General features: G+C 39.5%; 1 protein-coding gene and 1 long non-coding RNA gene across 6 annotated transcripts in view; one reads left to right on the top strand and one right to left on the bottom strand.

The window, feature by feature from the left end:
• The window catches only part of TARS1 (threonyl-tRNA synthetase 1), a 196,556-nt gene extending 181,839 nt beyond the window's left edge, over nucleotides 1-14,717 (bottom strand). Inside the window, exons 1-3 of one of the 4 annotated variants that reach the window (XM_083575626.1) lie at nucleotides 14,642-14,717; nucleotides 10,931-10,983; nucleotides 8,350-8,400 (exon numbers count right to left, since the gene is read on the bottom strand). In XM_083575626.1, coding sequence (XP_083431752.1) covers nucleotides 8,350-8,376 — 27 coding nt within the window. In that variant the 5' untranslated portion in view covers nucleotides 8,377-8,400; nucleotides 10,931-10,983; nucleotides 14,642-14,717. Of the gene's footprint in view, nucleotides 1-8,349; nucleotides 8,401-10,930; nucleotides 10,984-13,097; nucleotides 13,139-13,462; nucleotides 13,604-14,543 lie in introns of those variants that run through there. The other 3 variants (XM_083575628.1, XM_083575627.1, XM_083575625.1) reach the window with 3 other exon arrangements.
• The window catches only part of LOC310744505, a 57,429-nt gene continuing 46,789 nt past the window's right edge, over nucleotides 10,941-21,580 (top strand). The window contains exons 1-4 of one of the 2 annotated variants that reach the window (XR_014539578.1): nucleotides 10,941-11,000; nucleotides 13,184-13,437; nucleotides 19,254-19,347; nucleotides 21,001-21,130. This is a non-coding gene — a long non-coding RNA (uncharacterized lncRNA). Of the gene's footprint in view, nucleotides 11,001-13,183; nucleotides 13,438-19,253; nucleotides 19,348-21,000; nucleotides 21,321-21,580 lie in introns of those variants that run through there. The other variant, XR_014539579.1, reaches the window with a different exon arrangement.

Here is a 21,580-nt window from a genome sequence, read left to right as displayed (position 1 = left end):
GACCGCTCGGGATCTGGGGACTCCGCCTGTCCACACAAATATACTGCCCCAGATAGCTATCGTGGCTAGTAGCTGTTGATAGCCTTATCCTCCATGAATTTGTCTAATCATGAAGAAGAGAACTATTAGTGTTTGTTGCTAGGCTTGAGTTGGTGAGGTTAGTGGAGTACCATGTATGTTATGATTTGGTTGTTTAACATTTTTGGAGTTGTACACACACACACACACACACACACACACACACACACACCATTTGGGTGGAATCCTGCATTAATATAGAACAGCTCCCTCCTGTAGCTGAAAGTGAGTGGGACAGGGCATGACTGCCTATTCATTTGGCAGACGTGGGTTGGAGTCACTGATGTTTCTGAAGTGTGGAAACTTTTATTCCTATTGGTTGCTGCCTGCTATTATTATTGATACGTTTGGTGGTTATTGATGTTATTATGAAAGGATATGCTCTTTGAAAGAAATTGGAAAACCACATCAATACCCAACATGGAAGATTGGCAAATCCTAATGGTAGAATATCTGCAGCTAGAAAAAAGGAGGGAAAGAAAACCCTGAGAAAAGTAAAATGGCTATATATGTGTGTGATAGTAGTTGATGAAAAAGAGATTATGAGCGTATTTGTGTGTATAAAATGCTTGAGACCTTGATTTATGTTTAACAAGTGACACACACATAGAAATTTATATTGATACGATTATTGTTATAAATATATTGTGCTGTATGTATATATATTTGGATTTCTACCCCTCCTTTAAATTGTTGAGATTTATTGTATATTTATGTACTTGATATTTTTTAATATAGTAACTGCTTCAAGATCTACTGATAATTATTTAAATAAATAAATAAAATAATTGGGCTGGTACTTACATCTAAAGACTGCTATTATGGGAGAAGAGTGGCTTAAACCACTCTGGTTCTTTTTCAGCAGCACCACACTCATTGCTCAGACCAAAGCCAAAACAGGCACCTAGTTCTGGGGCAACTGCAGAGTTTAAGTTGAACTACGCTTCTACATAACAGGAATGAGCTCATCTATTTATGTCATACTCACCCAGTTTTTAGCAACTCCCACCCTGCTAGACCACACCATATTGAAATTCCTTAGGTACTTGTACCGTATATTCCCACTTCCATGGAAATCTGGTTGTACAGTACTTTGAACTGTGGTATGTAAACAAGGCTAAAGAGGTTTCACATGGGTTTTAGCAAAACATGTATTTCATATTCAACTTGGTTTTCCACCAACATAAACATTCAAGTAGAGGTCCCAAATCTATTAAAAACAGCAGGTTTTACCCCATGGTGTGGTGAAATGATAAAATTTACATTTATAATGATTATTTTCAAAACCGTTCAAATATGTAAACTAAATGAGGCAATAAAACTTTAAAAGCCAGTCATCATGTGTCAGAGCATACACTATGTATATTTTCCAAGGGGTGTTTCGTGGCAATCTTGGTATTAGTTTGACCGTTTAACACATAACCACAAGACAATCACAGTTTGTTGGAAAGAGAGGTTGTGAATATATGTGACCCTCTCAATGAACTACATTTGACATTTTGAAACCCTGTGCCTTAATAATTCCTGTGGCTATTTGTTATTTGAAAAATGCTCAGAGAAAAGCTTGCATTAGACTATAATATTTAAAAATAATTAAGGGCCTTCCTTAGCTCTAGCACCATTTTGACTCTCATAGACATGAGCTAGAGTGGTCCAATAGATATAGCATTGGGCTTAGAGTTAGGAGACCAGCATTTACATTCCAAATCTGCCACAGGCAAGTTATATGGACTTGCTTGAATAACTGCTGTTCACACCCAGCTTCCAATCTATAAAATGAAGTTAATAATGACCTAGTTCACAAGGATCATGTTCCTGCCCCAGCAATATTTTACATAGGCCAGCACGGAAGCTTGATGTGAACTGATGGTTATTAATTTGTCTGGCAGATCCACATGTACATTTGAATCCTTGGAAGCTGTGTATACATGGAGTTTCATCATGTGAACTGCAATCATGCCCGGTATCTCTCAAGGTCAGCACAGTGAAGCAAGGATACTGTAACAGGTCAAGCAGTGGCTTAGATTCTGTTCACCCTTGTGTACATGCTGCTTGCAACTAAAGTGTATGTGGGATACTATTGACCATACTTACCTAAGAACCTTTGGGAGCTTTTTCTAGATGCACAGTCTGTAGGATCCCAGCTGGGGAGTACCTCCCTGCACATTGCAGGTTTGATGCAATTGCAGAAAGAAAAAGCCCTGACATGTTTCCTAACTATACATACTGTAACATGTAGTTTGACTCTTAGCTTCATAAGCTCACCACTATTTCAATAGTGAAGTACCACTAAAGAGCAGTTTTCCCTGAGTTAAAAGCAGTGGACAACAGGAAGTGTGAATAAGCAGTTAGTCTTACATAGTGTTCTTGTAATGGCCAGATAAAATGGAAACAGTACAGAGAAGGGGAGGAGCCAAATACAGCAGAGCTGATGGAAGGGCCCTGCTTCCCATTTATCCCTTTGCACATCCTAATGACAATTGATGGAAGGAGGAGCTATTTAAAAGAGAATATAAGAATATAGCACTGATCCCTTCCTAAAAAGTGAGCAGTTAGCCCTATCCCCCCCCAAAACCCCAGTAAGGCCAAAATAAGTAAGAAAAGGAATTGTTCTTAAGTTTTTAATACATTGGTGAATTTCTGTCTTCAGATCAGCTGCGGTTTGAGCCTCAACAAAATCCAGCTGGAATTCCTTTCATATGAATTGTACAATGATGCTCAATAACATTTATGCTCTATATACTGGCAGAATTCACCCAATTGTAGTTTCTTCTACTGTGCAATATATAGTCAGTAACACAAGACAGACAAGTGCCCAATAATTTTCCAAAAAGAAAACCAGTTAATGGTTCTAGAGGTCAGTTATGATAAAATAGCCAGAGAGAGCAAACACATAGTATTCCTTTGTTTTCTTTTTAATTCAAATTTATGTCTAAATTTAGCAATAGTTGTGAGAAACACTCAAGAAGTTAGATTCCAAGAGGAAACAGCTCAAAGCATGAACCTGCTGAGATTGTAAGAGAAAAGGCAAACAGCTACAAATGGTGTCATTTTTGTACACTGATAGTTTCAGCCCTATTATAGTAAATCCAGATGAGGTTTTTTATATAAACCTACTCTTGAAAATATTTCCAAACAACTTTGTTCCCTATTCTTATCATTTTAAGCATATTCTGATAGTGATCATTCTATTTACCTAGGGTGAATCTGCATACAGCCTTCTCTGGGGTTCAGATATGGTCAAACTGTGAAGAAAGTAAAAAAAAACTGTTCTGCTGTCATTTCCATAAAGGAATGGGGTTCCGTAAAGCTCCAACACTCTACACTCCTAGTTCTGAGAAATTAATCAGAAGGAAAGAGCAGAGCTTCATTCCTTTGCCACCCTTACTGCCCCTAGGTCAGCCAAGCTACTGCTGTCCTTCCTACGTCTCCATTAAATTGGATTGCCTAGCATCTGGACTCTAACCTTGTCATTTCCCTAGTATGTGTGGCCTTCTTTCTTGATCCAGAAATGATGTACTTCAGCATTTTGCTTGGTCTTCTAGCCATTTTTTAAAATGGGAACAAAATATGGTTTCCACTGATGCAAACAGACTCAGTGGTAGCTGTGTTAGGGAGACAGAGAGCCAGGCTATTCAAATAATAAATTAAAACTTCTCATTGTTTTCATCCAGGCCTGCTTCTTGTTTATTATCAGTTTTTTCTCATTTATAAGGTCTAAAATAGTTTCTCTTCAGGTTAGCTTGAAAGTTTTTATATCAAAATGTTTTTGGCTCCAGCTCCTATTTATGCAACTGGCCCCGCCTCCCAACAGTGCTGATAGGTTAACTGGGGTTTGGCAGGAGCCGCCAATGACTAGCACAGGGAGACAGGTCAGCCCAACCACCTGGTAAGTCCCATGTGGCCAGAGGTGCTGTGCGCGGTCCCCCAAAGGGCGTCCACAAAGGAAGGTGTAAGTGCTCATTCTAGACATTTGTATAGCATTTTATGCCTAGCAAAGTAGATGTAAATGAAATTCCTCTAATAACAATTTTGGTAATGGTCTGAGGTGGTCATACACTTCACTTCATTCTCTTTTTACCTAAAGTTAGGTATATTCAAACTATGATAGAGTGCTTTAGTAAAAATACACTATTGTGCCCTTTGTACAGCACACTGTGGAAACCACCATGTCCTATTCAGGGAGTCTTTGCCAAAAACAGTACTGAGAATTGGAATGTATGCCAATAACAATCACTGTAAAAAAAATAATCCTTGTTTATTCATTTATACAAGGTGCAATAAACACAATGTAAATGCCAAAAGACATCACTATTGAAGAAGACACAATTTGGTAAGTTATAGAAAGTTATATGGCACAAAATATATATTTTTCTAATATGCCCTTTTTGCTAGGTTTTGTTAAGTTTCTGTGATCAGCGCCTACATTTTAGTAAAAGGGCCATTCATGGCCAAGGTGAAGCCATCATTTTAACTGGATGAAATCCTATGTATACACTCATCTCCTGGAACTAAACACTCACCCTCAAAAAAGATATCTTTATCTTCCTTTTAAAATTGGACTGACGGCAGCACTGACGTGGGTAAGGGGTACAGGGCTGGAAGGCAGCTGTTAGATGGACAAAACTAAATCAATGAAAACCGTTTATAAAGTCCCACAGCACACTGCTGTTTCCTCCAATGACGACAAAGCCATATGTAGTCTGTTTCCAGCTAGCAAAAGAATGGCATTTGTGGACACAACGTACCATTAAAAGAAAGAAGAAGAAACACCCATGTTTTCTACTTATGGTGGCCAGATCGTTTTCCTGGCAAGGATGTGACATTTATACAAATAATGCTGTGAAGCAGAAAGGCAAAAACCTTTCTTGTATTCATTAGAACCTTCCTTTCATCATGAGAACAAAAAAAAACAACCCTTAAATCAGAACATTTATGTTCCAGAGGGGAAACAGAAGATCAACAGTCATCAGGCTACAACCCTGGAGGCAGTTAGACTGGTTATCTCAAAATCATTTTATGCCTTGGACCTATTCCTTTCATATATCCCTATGTACAATTCTATAAACAAGTGTTTAAATCTTATCAGGAATTAATGTTAAAAGCACACTGCATTTATTTGTTTCATGTGTATCCCACCCTTCTTATCTGCAAGACATAGCAAAGTTTTGGGTTTAGCAAAGTTTCTGAACTCGTAATTATTTTATTAACACTTAAATGGGAATAAGTTTCATCATGGATCTTTTGTTTCCCTGTTGTGCCTGTCATCCTGACATGAAATAATATAACTTTTTTACTTTCCCTTACATAATTAAACCATCATGTGTATTTGCTGTCACTTGTATCTTGAAGTACTAAAAGTTAATGGACAGATTACCTATATAATGCTGACATTGGCCCTTTGCTCAGATTTCACTATCAAACTATTTACAGCTTGTAATTCCCTCCCTTAATGCAGGGCTGAGCCTGTACATTAGTGAAGAACCTCAACAGACTTACTGAAATCTACTGACCAAAAATGCAGAAATTCAAGCAGGCACTAGTGTGAAACTTCTCTTTGAACTTAACGTTTCAAACATTGAGGGGGGGGACCCAAAAGGAAAAACATTCTTTCCTATAAACATTAAGCTTATAATACCGATCACTTTCTGTTCTCAAATTAAACTGGAGCCCGCTTTTTAAATGCAATGTTTTTAAATCGTCTGCAATAATAATACCTCCCTAGTTTTTGAGGAAAACATACAAAAGATAAAACATAACTAGGATTGTACTGTTTGTTTTTGTTTTAACACAAAGATAATCCAACCTGAGAAATAAGAGTATTTGACTCAGCATTTGCATTGAAATAATGTCTAACATTTTTTAGAAAGGATAGAAGCTGCCTTTGTCTTCTCTTGCCCCTCCCCCCAAAAAAATTGAATGGAGGAAAAGATGTTATGGCAAACAAACCATATGAAACCAAGAGAAAGCAAAGCAATGCAAAATAGCTAAAAAGTTGTATGAATTGGGATAGGATTACTGTTCTTGAAATTTCATCTTCCATGTTCTTAGCAGCCTATTTTAATTTCTGTGTTGAATGTATTGCTGAAATGGATGTGTGATTTTATTGTTGCCTGCTTATTATTTTATGACCTGTTATTGGAATATTGCATGCGCTTTTAGCTGGCTTTGTCAGATATTGTAAGGCATCTTGTGAAAACGTAGTATGAACAGCAGGTAACAAATGTATTACACTAAATAAATAAATAAATAAATAAACAATAAGGCTCAATGAATTTTTATTTAAAATTGTTTTATCCCTCCTCACTTATTTAAAACATTTTTACCAGTAGTGATATTGGCTTAGAAAGTAAAGCCAGACATTTTAGATACAGTACTATAATAAGTTTCACATAATTAAGAATACTCTAACTAGCCACCTGAAGACAGACAAAGTGGGGCAGTCACTTTTCACTGAACAAGAAATTTCACAACTGAGAGCCACTACTGATAAGGCTGCAACTCAAATTTCCAAACATCATATCTAAGGAAAACAGGGGGTTTTGTCCTGTGAATAGATACTCTTCCAACAAAGGGGTGGGGGTTGAGAAACCTAGGCCCCGAACTTTTAACAGCTTTTAAAGTCAATGCAAGTAGTTTGAAATTATTAAACAAAGAGAGTACTAATGAAGTTGCTCAAATATTGGTGTTATGTGATCTGAAACCAAGGGTTGAGGGAGTGTCAGCCACCACAAAGAAATTGAGAAGAGCATAGTGGATGCCACCATAGGAAGGAATACAAAAACAGTTTTTGGAAAAGTAAACGGACCACTATACCAGTATCCCCACTACATACTCTAACACTTTCCTTCCAAATTGTAGATTTTATAACTGTCTGATACTTATTCAAATCAGTAAGACACAGGGTATATTTCTTTAGTAAAGATCTTACTACAGTGGTACCTCGAGTTACAAACACCTCAGGTTACAAATGCTTCAGGTTACAAACTCTGTTAACCTGAAAGAGTTACCTCAAGTTGACAACTTTGCCCCAGGATGAGAACGGTAATTGTGTGCCGGTGGCACAGCAGCAAGAGGCCCCATTAGCGAAAGCACGCCTCTAGTTATGAACAGTTTCAGGTTAAGAACGGACCTCCAGAAAGAATTAAGTTCGTAACTAGAGGTACCACTGTATAAGCTATTTATTAAGGATCCTTTAAGACTACTAAAACTACACCCTCCCTATGTGAGACATTAAGAACCCCTCCCACCCAATATGCCAGGCCCCTCCAGCGGCAAGAAGGGGACCTTGTCCACCTCCTCAGGCTGAATAAATTGAAATGCATTATGGTACTTGGGAACCATGAGGGCATCCATAACTTTATATATGGGTTCCAAGTTAGCATGGATTTAAGTCATTTTATCTTCAAGATGTTTTGCAAATTGTTCACAGTGGACACCTGAGGGTGGAGGCTCCATTTATCTACTAATGTTAATAACCACTGATAGACCATAGATTCCTCTTTCAAACAGTGATCCACATATTTTGGCTCTCCCTGGTAGCCAAGTCAAAACTTGTAGCCTGCAGAATGCTGCCCTTGTGTGCATGTTTACTTGGAAGCCTCTTTGAATACTACGGGGCTTTCTGCCAGTTAAGTGTACACAGGGTAGCATGTACACTGACCTCAAACTGCATCTCCATGGGAAGTCAGGGACAATCCTTTGCTTCCTTCTTCAGCTTCAAACTTCAGGTTGCAAATGGCATCCTGCTGCACCCCTTGGGTGGTATATGCTGATGTTACCAAAGCAGTATGTATATAAGACTTCTAGGGTAGGTTTCATCCTGCTGTGCTGTGTGTTATTGCTTATACATACCATCCTGTCTTCTTTATACAATATAGCCGGTACTTAGGTTTATATGAAATTCTGGTGGAATGCATTGAAGCTTAGTTTGGCTGAAGCTGATGCAAACACCAACAAGATTTCAGGAATGTGTCAATGTGATTGCAGCAAAGAAAGAAAGACAGAGAGACAGAGGAGGTACAATAGACACTGTAGTAGGTTCAGGAGGAAATGGAAATTATAGCAGAGTCTGTGGATGCATAGAAGATGTAAGGTTGATTAAATTCAACAGAATTTACTTCCAAATAAGTGTTCTTAGGGTGTGTATGATTGAGTGACTCAGCACACAAACAGAAAAGTGGCCAGCAAAGTTTCTCTCCCAAAATAATGTTTCTAACAGGAAAATAAAGTGTGTTAACAAAAGTGATAAAGAAACTGAAAAACACTCACCACGGGCTCCATCCAGATAAGCATCATAAATAGTCAGCTTCTTCTGTTCCTCTGTATTAGAAAAGGAAATCAGTCTCAAGTTAGTGCTGACAGTGTTCTTGAACCTCTGTCTGGCACAAATAATTATATGTTCATTACTGATCTGCAGCCCACAATCAGCAGTATTTAGTACAGCCCTGCTATCCACAAAACAACAGAGGATCAGGAATCAAAATCTGTGGCCATGTTAATTTGTACTTTAATAACTAGTCATGAGGAGGGAAGGAGGAGCAATTAATTAAGTTTGTATTTAAAGGCAAAAATACCTAATTCACACTTTCCAAAACAATATGCAAACCAAAACACCGCCATTCTTCAAAATTCACATTTCCCCAAATGTTGCAATGCAGTTTTTCAGCCAAGTAATGTTTTCAAAAGTGCATACTGTATACTAAATAGTGCATATAAAAATAACATACAAAAATCCATTATAATAGGGAACTTTTTAAATTGCTCTGCAAAAAAATGTACCGGTATATTAGACAAAATTGCTTACAAAAATGTGTATATTAGAATTTGCACTAAAATGATGAATTTTCATGCAGACTTTTAAAAAAATGCAAACTGATGTGGAAATGTGGAGATTTGAATTGAAGATTGGAGAAATGAGAAAGAAAGAGAAAGAAAATTAGCATATTCACCCATCTGAGTTTGAAGACCTTATACTTTGTGCTGGTCAATTATTTACTTTACTAAGAAAGTCAAAATATATATATTATTTCAAATAAAAGAGAGATGTTTGTGCTTCACAAAAGGGAAAATGTGATAGTTTGAGACAAACCTCTACATTAAAGTTTATATTAATACACACTTTATAAGATTTAGGTTTGGCAAATATAGCTCTGGAACATGATTACACAAAAATTATAACAAATTATATATTCACTAATGAAAATAATTATGAACCCCTGGCTCAAGCACTTTATGGGTAGCTGGCAATTCATTCAGGGTTTTCGTAATGGGCAGAGTGTCATTCTCCTTCAGGCTATTACTATGAATCATGGCAACAGCAGTCAACCAAAAGCCTTGGCTGTTCTATGACAATCTAGATCATAGCAACCATGTTTTCCAGAAAGAAGTCAATGGTGGGCTTCAGCAGGAGGAAATGACTATGGGTTTATGTTCACAGTCAGCTGTTCCAACCATTCCCTCACCCCTTACAGTTTCATGTCAGAGACTCAAGGGACGGATAGAAAGAGGAAAACACAAGCAAGAGGTGTCCATGTCTGCGAATTCACCTAGTATGTACAGTCTCCTACATCCTCAGCAAGAACTCAATCAGAATCTGAGGAGGAGAACCATGCTACACCAAGTAGGCTCTTTATCAATGGCTAACTTGACAGTCCCTCTGTGATTTACTTGGGTGGGGGGAGAGTCAAATGCAGCTTCATTCTCTTGCGGGAAGGAACAGAAAGCTCATGTGTTTCTGTTCTCCCACATCCCCATATTATTAAAACACACATCTCCACCTTCCAAGAGATGTGCTGGCATGGGGAGTTTTGTATGTCTCCCTCTAATATAGTTATGGGAAATGCTTGAGTTGTGTTTCAGATATTATAGACTGTAATGTCCAAAGCGTTATTTGCCAGATTCCGAGAGGCTCTATTCAACCTATGATTAGAAGTACCCACAGTTGCCTCCCGCATACATAGTTTGCAACCCAGAGATTAATGCATTTGTACCAGTGAAATGAGAGGTAAAGCTCATTTCTTGGATCTCTCCTTCTCTGTCCGCTGCATGCCATACTTTGCCCTTGCTACTGCACAAGGACAAGTGGCAGGCAAGCAGCCATAGCAAAAAAAAAAAAAAAAATCCCAGGAGACATTTGTGTCATTTCATTAGTACAATTGTTCTGTGTATCCTCAATCTCTGGATTGCAAACTGGCAATCCTACATATCTGTGAAGTTCTGCTAAGCCTTGCTACTGTTATCTTAAAATCTCAGTATTGCACTGTATTAATTAACCAATTAAGATTCATATTCTGTCCTTCAGAAAGAAGTTCCAGGGTGGCTACTACATGCTTGGCAACATCAAAATATCTATTCCCAACCCCAAGCCAACTCTGAGTTGGAAGAAGCAGCAGAAAATTCAGACCCGGTTCAAACTTTTGTGCAACAGCATAGTTGCTGCTAAATATCACTCACCCATGCTCAGGGCTCCAGATGGTTGTGGGTCTACCTCCCATGTGATCAGTCGTCCTGCACAGGAAGTGGATTCAAACATTCTTCAGCTGCATGGAGCTCTGACCACAAAGAAATGATTTTCAGCAGCAACTATGCCACTATGCAAATGTTTAAATTGGGCCTAAGGAATCCCAGCTGAAGTCCTTGTTCTAACATCTCTTTTAATTCCTTGTCACTGCTCAGTATTTCTGCCTATAATTATTTTCCCCATTTCTCAAGCCATTTCAGGCAGTGCTGAGGGAGAGAGAGAAATGCGGAGGGCTGTTTTACAGATTTGCTCTGGGGGTTGATAGTTTATTTATTTAAAATAACTGCCACATGGCATTCAAAGAGGCTTGGCAAGCTGGAAGTTACTCACCTACACTAGCATCAAGATGAATACTGTATATTAACTGTTGTGTTGTGCTTGTTCTGCAAAAAGACAAAGGGTAAATCTTCAGAACTACTGGCCATTTTACCAATATTAATGAAATTAGCTAGACATAAAAGCACCCAAACAACTGTATATTGCTAAATTTCACCATTGGACAGTTTTTAACGGATTTGTACTGTTTTTACAATAGTATACCATCTCAGACTTTGAAACTGCCCTGTTGCTAGAGATGTTCGTTAAACAGTGGCAGTTGTACAAATATGGACTGAACTTTTCCAAACACCTCCTCCCAGCCATTTTAGAACTTCATGTGCCAAATGTAACACTAAAATACACACATTAAAAAAACAACAGATGGTCATTAAAATCCTACACTGTTAAGCAGAGTATTTTCCGTGCACGCAAAGAAAAGTCATGATAATCAGGGAAAGTATAATTCAGCATGAAATGTTATTTGAAACAGCTCTCATTGACCGAGAGCCACAACACATTACATAGCCCTGTCATGGAGATGCTGTCAAGAGGGGCCTTGCTATTGTGATGGATCTAGAACTGAACACCACCATCATGTTGCAAATCTGCAACCAACCACCAGCAGCTACAATGGGGAATGTGGTGTGGGTATATAACACAGGTGGTATTTCTAAATACTATGGTCTACTTGATGATCTGTCACCCATCAGAGAATAATTTTCAGTCAGCTCTGAAGCCCAGGGCAACAAAAGTATTGATTTTTGCTGGAAAGAGTAAATCCTAATTAAACTGTGGGGAGGGAGGATGTAGTTGGCATTTCAATGATGATGCCATTTCAACACTGCCAAAAAACAAAAAACAAAAACCCTACCATGTACGAAGAGCACCAATCCCACAATAAACACATGTCTGGATGCAGCCCAAGGGAGACCCACCATCTGGAGAGGAATTGATAAAGTTTGGCAGGTTGGCATAAATAATGGCTGGTTAGTTGGACAAGCCAAAATGTGTAGTTCCCTGGTGTGCTCCTCCTTCCCCAAAACCAGTTCCCAAATTTTGTTGTTCCACCTGGCAGGTATCAGTGACAGAATGGCAGAGAAGTCCCCTCTCTGCTGCAGTGACTGGAATCAACTTTCATTCAGCTCCTCACCCCCATGAGTCTCCTCCATGGCTCTTCTCCATGGTTATTATATCAAGCGAATATACATAAACTCTGCATCTTCTCTCTCCTGCCTGGCTCACCTCTATCTTCTCCAATCCTTTTTTTTTTCCATTTAAGTTGTATCTATTTGATTTTGTATCATTCTTTGCATATCACTTAACAGAATTTTCTCCTTCATGAATGGGAACAATTTCTGAGGCAATATTTCTGAGGCAATATTTCAGTGACGCGAACACTAAAAGAAAGGTGTTTCTTTTATTTACTTAACAGAATTCACATACTGCTTAATCGACAGAAAACGTCTGTCATTTTTTTATAAAAGCATTAAAAAAGTTGGGTGCTAATTTACTGCACTAAACGCTTTTCATTGCAGTTGTGCTACACTACAACCTGTTTAAATAGCACTGTACTTTTCTTTTGTCTCTATATTACCATAATGTTATTATATTATTATTATTATTACTTATTTATTTATACCCTGCCTTTTTTCCTGACAGGATTCAAGGCAGCTTGCAGGTAAAAGTAAGAACCGCTGAAAACATAGAAAATGGAGTAATTAAAAACAATTAAACATTTATAGAATTAAAACTATCTATCTAAATATGATTAAAATTAATAGCATACAAATAATCACAACAAAATGTTCTTGTCACCATAATGAGAGCTCCTACTCTCTGTTCCCCTCAGACACATGGGGAATGGATAAAGAGAAGGGAGCTTCAGTTCTATAAACAAGTGCAGTTCCTCAGCCTGAAATCCTCTAAAACTGTAAAGCCTTGAGAAGAAGAGTCCTAACACTCTGGTTTATTAACATGAATATTATTATTATCATTATTTTTTATTTACTTATGCCCCACCTTTTTCTCTGACAGAACATATAAAAATGAGAACCATTAAAAATCTAGAAACCCACACGCCCTACCCCCAGAACTTTCTCAGAAAACTAATTTACGCAAGTCTGATGAAAAAGAGCAAGCTAAGGAAAGACAGATGTCACAAAGCTGAATTAAGACATACCAAAAGGAAGGAAGAAAAGGAGGGAAAGACGTCTGCTGCAGCAGGCCTGAGACTGAGAAACACGTTGAATTAAGACATACCAAAAGAAAGAGGGAAAGATGTCCGCTGCAGCAGGCCTGAGACTGAGGTGTTTCTTCACTCTTAGAAACACTGGGAAGTTGAATTCAGCGGCGCTGCTTTTCGTGATCCTTCTCCATCAAAGGAGCTTCTCTGTTTCCCTTGGAAGGAAAAAACCAAACAAACCCCAAACCCTGGTTCATAATCTGTGTCAGAAACTGGGTTACCAACTGGCAGAGATGTTGGCTTTCCGTTTGATAGTTTTTCTCCAGCTTGGCATCAGGTATTTTGCTGAGTATACAACATACCTTCAGATCTGAGGAGGGTGGTGTGGTGTAATTTTTTTTGCACAGAGCCTTATAACCCACTTTGATCCTCTGACCAAAATTATCCTGGCTCCGTCCTCAAACTGATAAGAAACCATCCTACTTCACAAATTGAACAGTTAATAAGTCCAATAACTGACCCAGCCCTTTTTTAAAAATCACAGGTTTACAATCCAGTTCACGAAGCTTTGAGCAACTTCTGTCTAAAAATCAAGGCAAACCTCCCTCATACTTATTATTTATTTACTTCTAATTTTCTCCTCAGAATTTATGTATTTATTACTAATTTATTCATTACTAATTTCTCCTCAGAATATGGGCCTTGGGGAGCTGCTTCCTGGTTATCAAAAGCTTGCATTACAGAGGCCTAGCAGAAAACCCCACTCCCTGGATTGCAGGGTTGCCTCTGTACAGCTCCAAAATGAACAACTTTTAAATCTCCAATTCCAGCAGAAAGTCAGGATTGTTCTTTTCCAATCTGCTGCTGTCACTTGTGCAATGAGAGGCCTGGGAAAGGAATGGGGAGGAGAAGCCATGTTTTCTCTTTCCTGCAGTGTGTGCTTTTAAACGTCCTATTTTGATCTCAGCAACAAGGCTGCAACCCTGCTGCCTTGTTAATCCCAGAGCATTTATATCCATTTTTTGTTTAAGGGTCCTATTCCAATGTGAATTTGATAGTCCAGAAACAAGGGTCTGGAATGTTCCTTCAATTCACTTCAACTCGCCCAGAACAGGCATTCATACATTTATCTGAATTCATACATCACAGTATGTAAAAGAGAAATAACAAAATTCAAGTTAAAAGTAGTGATGCATTTACAGTGGTACCTCGGGTTAAGTACTTAATTCGTTCCAAAGGTCTGTTCTTAACCTGAAACTGTTCTTAACCTGAAGCACCACTTTAGCTAATGGGGCCTCCTGCTGCCGCTGCGCCGCCAGAGCACGATTTCTGTTCTTAACCTGAAGCACTATTTCTGGGTTAGCGGAGTGTGTAACCTGAAGCGTATGTAACCTGAAGCGTATGTAACCCGAGGTACCACTGTATATGACCAAAGAGATTTACCCTCAGGATATCAACCAAGTCATACTTCCTCCCTCTTTCCTAACTATGTTTTGGTGCCTCTTCTTAATACCATTCCCCTTTGTTTAGCAAAGCTATACCTGCTGTTGCTTCCACTTTCCAGAGCAGCCCTTTCCCCACTACATGTCTTTGCTTTTTCTGCTCCCCTGTTCTCCTGCTCTGCAACTCAAACCCCTCCCTATAATCCTGGGCAGCTCCTTTTCCCTTTTCCTGTGGTCTTTTCCATTTAGAGACATGGGTTCCTTGCTACTTCGGCTGAGTACAAACTACGTATATGTTTAAAGTGCATTTAAAGGACAGGACCCACCTGCCAAAAAAAAAAAAAAAGTCAGAACTGTAGTTCACCCTTCACAGAACTACAATTCCCAACACCATTAACAAACCACAGTTCCCTGAATTCTTTGGGAGAAGTCATGTGCTTTAAATGTATGGGGTGTACCTGGTTTCTCAACTCAGGCTCCACACAGGTGTAGTTAATGTAAGAGGTTTTATGAAACAGCATCTGCAGCAGTAGTTTGCCACATTTGTAAATTAATTCACTGTCCACATGACTGAGTAAACTGACTTGGCAGCATGGACGATACAAAAGTATCTGCTTATCTGCTTTCTGTGGATATTACTGCTGGTGGATTAAAGTGTTCCAAATACAGTACTATTGCAGTCAACAGTTATACATAATCAGTTTGGGAGGGGTTTTCCTTCTGCAAACTCTGCACCCTAAGATACCAAAGAGCAGCAGTGTTTTAAGGGAAAATACACAATGGAAAACCTAGATGGAAAAAACCTGACTCTTGGTCTACAGAGAAGTGTTAGATGTTGCCTCATTATATTTGAGGATAAGAGCCTACAGAAGTTTGGCAACTGTATGAAGAGATATGCAGCAGAGTCTCTCTAAATCTTTCTGAATGCGTAAATGACATGTAAAAGTGAGTTTTTATTGCACTTGGCACACTGCCTGAGGTCATAACACATTGCTTCCTTAGTAAATGTCTTTTCCCCCTAACCACAAAGATATACTTCAGACCTACCAAAAACCCCATAGGGAATAAGAACTGGGATTTCCCATTAAACAGACGGTGATCACTTCATAATGGATTGCTGGCAAGTTGCCAAGTCTACAGTATGACTTGCAAATGATTTCCCCAATAACTACCTTTTTCAGAAAAACAGAATCACTGTTTTGCTGTATGAAATGATTCACAATAACAGCAGCAGAATTAAAAGTAGAGTGTTCAGGGTACGAGGGCAAGCAATAAGAAGAAAGGCCAGTCATTGTTGGGGGAAAGCATAAGAAAAGTTGGTGACTCACAAAGACCTGCTGTTTTTTCAGATGTTTGGAATCTCACATATGTGGAAGCAAGCTGCAATTGCTTGGGGCAGTGTTGCATGAACAGAACCATTTCCATTTGCACAGTGGGACTTCCCCCCTCCCCCCTGCACACTCACTACATCTGTTATGGGGTCCCCCCAACCCTCCAGAACACATCTGGGGACAGGCAAGCAGAGGAAAGGGGGGTGGAAGTCTTGTTGTGGAAGAAGAAGCAGGCCCATGGTTGGGGGGGGGGCAGCCAGGTTCACTTGCTCTGGACCTTGGAGGGCTAAGCCAGCCAAGGCACTGTACTGGGGATCAGCTACGTTTTTTAGTTTAGAACTTCATTCTAACTCCAGTCTGGGCCTCAGACAGGCTCGGCACAGGCCTGAACAGAATACTTTCTACTTATGCAATTATTTACTTGAATACTGCCCTTGGTCAGGTTGGAAAGGTGCCTTATACATGTGTCAAAGTCTCTCTAGTAGCAAGGAAAATGCTCATAATTATTATCAGCAGGTAGTAATAGAAATAAGGCTTTCTCATTAGAAAGTCTTTCGCCAGAAGGGGAGAACATGCAGTGTGCTGGCTCCCCACACCATGTGGTTATGCACAGTGGTGATGGAAGCACATCAATCCTGAGGGTTTGCTCTCAGTGCATTGGCAATACCAAGCATATCATTTTAATGCTTCCTACAGGAATTAATATCCTTTACTTACATAGGAGTGAAGTGTACTTAAATGAGATAACTTTGGGAGGGGGTTGGAACAGTTAAAACTCTACACTTGTTGGCTTCTGTTTTTCTGAGAGAAGGCAGCTTTCCCCTCTCCCCCTGGTCATGCTGAATACAGACCATTTACTTTGTCTTATATTGGACATGAGGGACGCGAGTGGCGCTGTGGGTCAAACCACAGAGCCTAGGGCTTGCCGATCAGAAAGTCGGCGGTTCGAATCCCCGCAACAGGGTGAGCTCCCATTGCTCAGTTCCTGCTCCTGCCAACCTAGCAGTTCAAAGTACGTCAAAGTGCAAGTAGATAAATAGGTACCGCTCTGGCGGGAAGATAAACGGTGTTTCCGTGCGCTGCTCTGGTTCGCCAGAAGCGGCTTAGTCATGCTGGCCACATGACCCGGAAGCTGCACGCCAGCTCCCTCGGCCAATAAAGCGAGATGAGCGCCACAACCCCAGAGTCGTCCACGACTGGACCTAATGGTCAGGGGTCCCTTTACCATTATATTGGACATAATGGGAGCCACTGAAATTTGAACCTACTCTGACTAGCATCACCACACCCTTTCATCATCATAACTCCATTCCATTTCTTGGGCACTCTTGAGCATGCTCGATACAGTTCCTGCAGACCCTCTAAGTGTCCCTATTTTCCAGGGATGTCCCTGATGTAGAGAAGCTACCTCAGTTTCTGATTTGATCCTGAAATGCCCTGCTTTTCCTTAGGATGTCCCTATTTTCATTGGAGAAATGTTGGGGGGTATGGAGTTATCTGACCCCCCAGCTGTGTGAAAACAATCCTGTATAGGGAAGGTTTTTTAAACATTTAATGTTTCATTGTGTTTTTATATATGTTGGAAGCTGCCCAGAGTGGCTGGGGCAACCTAGTAAGATGTGTGGGGTATAAATAGTATAAATAGTATAATTATCACTATGGAATGGGATGTCCCTATTTTCATCAGAGAAATGTTGGAGGGGATGTTTGTGTTCATTTGCTTTGAGACCTACACAATGAAACGTGAGATATATATTATTTTTATTATTATTAATTTTTGCAGAAAATTGTGCCCCAAGCTGCACAGGAATTACTGTCTAATCTTCAGTTCTTTCAGTTGCAAAACTGTTCTCTCAGCTGCCTTAAGTTTTCAAATGATCTTCACCCAATTAAGAAGATATAAAATGATGCCCAAAACTGCTAACAGAGAAATACATTTAAAGTCATTCACTTTTGTCAGCTTTTTTTAAAAAAAGACAAACATTTGTTCGCTTGTTTGCGGCTGAATAAATATATGAGCCACAGTGCGAGCAAGCTAAGAAAATCTAATACGTGTCTTTATAAGGTGTGAGTATGACATTGTAAACTGCCCTTCCTTTGCTGAAAATCTGTAATTGGATTTTTATGTGGCTTGTTATTAAAATGTTTAGTCTGAGTAAGATGAAGGAAGAAGTGACTCTTTGCATGATCTGAAATTAAGCCTGTAAAACATTTGGATCACATTTTCCCCTAGATGTATCTTGATACGGCCATGTTGTACTAAAGGGCAAGGGATGGAATGTTTTATTTCATATGATTTCTCTGCATTTGATTGACAGCAGATCAAAGTATGCACTGACCGCACCCACCCCATTGTAAAGCATTGAGCATGAGAGGATATGAAAGTTGTGCCTGTGGTGCTAGAAGATTCTAATGACTAATTTACACATGCAAACCTTGATATGAAGTTGCATACTGATTATGACTAGTTTGTCAGTATTTTGGGGGAGGGAATCAGTCATATACCAGAAATTTAGGTTTGCACAATAGTTTAAAGATTGCTGTTGTCCAACCACAACAAATCCACGTTTTATTTAAAAAAATATTTATTGCTGTTAGGAAGGTGACAGGAAAATGCATAGGAAATGTGGGATGACTGAATGATTAATGGACTGAATAATTAATAGGAAGATCAGAGAATCAGAACTGTAGAGTTGGAAAGAACCACAACGGTCATCTAGTCCAACCCCCTGCAATGCAGGAATCTTGCACCCAGTGTGGGGCTCAAACCCACGACTGTGAGATTAAAAGTCTCATTGTTATGTACTGAAGTTCTCACCCTGGGCCAGCAGGGGGATACTGTAGATAGTTCAGGTCCACATATGCAAATAAGGGATCGAAAGTGACGTTCAGTGATTGGATAGTTACAGAAAATGGTTACTGTTGCGTTCTAGTGGAGCTCTATATAAACAGGCTGGCTGAACCCTTCAGTTCAGTTCTGTTCTGGCCTGTGAATAAACAAGAGCTGTTTTAAGAATCGCTGTGTTGTCTGATATGTTCACCCACAACCTAACTCTCATGTTCAGGTCCCGACTGAACAATCCCATTATAAACACCACATAAGAAACTCAGGATGAATGCTCATTGTTGCATAACATCCCCACAAACAAATCAGAATGAATGATCAGTAAAGACAGGATATAGCCTAACCCCCACATAAGTTTTGTAAAAGCAAATCAGATCAGCTAATGGAAACCACTATCATATGGTGAACATGCATGTGTGAACCCATCCCTATATTGGGATTTTCCTTCACTCTGTTGGTCTTGCTTAGATGTAGAATTATTTCTACCCGCAGTCTGTCTGATGTTCTTCTCTGGTTTCCTCTTCTTCTCTTACAGCATGAGGCTTGGCAGTGTAAGACATCTGGCACTATCTGCTTGCTAGGACTGCGCTGTGCCTCCTTTCCTTTTGTTACCTGCTTGTGGCATACTGGTAAGGATTGTGTGAGTTAATCTTACTGTCTTGTAAAAATAGCAGACATTCCTGTGGTAAGCCAAGTGCTAGTATTTATTAACTAGCAGAGGAAAGAAGAGCTATATTATTCACAGGAACATGGGAAGCTGTCTTGCACTAAATCAAATAATATATTCATTCATTTGTATAATTCGTAACCCATCTATCTACTTCACAGAGCTAACAAAATTTATTTATTTATTTTATGCATTTCTATCCCACCTTTCAAAGCACTTCTGCATTTTTAAAAAAAAATGTATAAAACATTGAAACGAAACAGTATAATGAAATACCATTCCAATACTAAAACTAGCAGCCTTAGAAAAAAAGGGAAAAAACTCAACACAACAAATTAGCCAACCTTCAATAAATATACAATTAAAATTTAAAAAGAGCAGTATAGCAGATAATTTAAACATCAAAATTTAGCTTAAAATACTGGTGTTAATAAAAAGCCTGCCAGAAGAAAATTGCCTTAATTGGGAAGCCTGTTTGAGCTGAAGTATTGAGTAAGAGGGGATTGACTGCTAAACCATTCTAAGGAATATAGTGAAAAGCAGAGTAAATTCCTTAAATAAACAAATGAATAAAGTCCTGTAAAAATCCATTTAGATAAAAGTTGCTGAACCACAGGTCAACCACAGTCATCCTTAGAGAATATCAAGCTCTCTTAAGCCTGGTGTCTAAAAGATAACAATGTTGGGGCCTTATGGAGCCTGGGACAGATGGGTTGCCACCACTGAAATGGCGTTCTTCCTGGTGATCAACTAAGCTCTGAGACAGGGGTATCCATAGAAGAGGTTCCCTTGGAGACCTACTAAATCCAAGCCTGAGGGACTTGATCATTGCATTAAGGCAGAGTTGTGGAACCTGTGGCCATCCAGATGTGTTGGACTATAGCTTGCATTTTCTCTGACCATGATGGCTGGAGCGTCTAACAATATATGGAAGGCCACAGGTTCCCCATACCTATCACAAGACCTCTTTGCCAGGGCAAATTGTTTTGTTTCCAGGGTTATGCTGTTGCTAAGGGATTTATTTATTTTGCCAGAATTTTAACATTTTTGCAATGTTATGGGCTATACATTTAGAATGTTATTTTTATCCTAATCTTTTATAGTTGCTTGCACCCACCCTGAGCCTTTAGAATAGGGCAGGATAGAAATGCAAATAAATAAATACATCAAATAAACCCAGGCTCTTGTGCTGAGACTGATTATCTGATGTTTGAAAGTACCTCTAAATACAATGACCACACACGTCTTTATTTACATAGTGCTGGTTATCCTTTATGGCTTCATATCCTGAATAGCTTTGAAACAGTCAGACTTAAAAGAAGCTGAATATTGGTTGGTTTGTGTGGAATGCTTTTGTGGTCCACCAGAATCCAAATCTGGCAGTTTTACGACATAATACTAGCTGTATCTGTCTAATCTGGCTTTTTGCGGGTCTGCAGCAATATCTGGGTGGTCATTTTAGCCCAAACAACATGATCAAATATTTTTCAGTGGTAAGGGATTCCATTTTTCCTTATGGGCATGTAAGCATCCAAGTTGCCTTCAGACTTCCACTAAAAGCACATTCTCATCTGCCACAGTCAGCCTGATAACAACTGTGGTGTTGGTTTTTTAGATGGTGCATGGAGTGGATTAGTGAATGGCAAAGCTGCCATCGATTGTTTTACCACCCAGTCAGACTTCAAGTTGCCACTGCTTTAAAATCTGAAAGCCAAGGGTGTTTCCAGACAGTTGTCATTTTCAAGGTGGGATTTTGTCACATACCAGCAAATTCAAATAAAGTTAATTACAGTGGTACCTCAGGTTAAGTACTTAATTTGTTCTGGAGGTCCGTTTTTAACCCTGAAACTGTTCTTAACCTGAAGCACCACTTTAGCTAATGGGGCCTCCTGCTGCTGCTGCGCCGCCGGAGCAAAGTTCTTAACCTGAAGCACTATTTCTGGGTTAGCGGAGTCTGTAACCTTAAGCGTATGTAACCCGAGGTACCACTGTAACCACATTTCATAGAATCATAGAACTGGTAGAGTTGTGTCATGGATCAGCCAAACACAGAGGGCACCGCAGAGGGCACAGCAGAGGGTGCCAGAGCAGGCAGGGGATGCTGGGATGCCTCACGGGAGAAGGAGACTGGCACTGAGGGCGAGGATTAACCGGAAGAGGCTTGCTTGGGGAGCGGGGACTGACAGCAAGGGTGA

The sequence above is a fragment of the Podarcis filfolensis genome, assembly GCF_964270895.1.
Source record: "Podarcis filfolensis genome assembly, chromosome: 11".
NCBI lineage: Eukaryota > Metazoa > Chordata > Lepidosauria > Squamata > Lacertidae > Podarcis > Podarcis filfolensis.
Note: the sequence above shows the minus strand (reverse complement) of the source record. Positions and strands in the feature narration are given on the sequence as shown.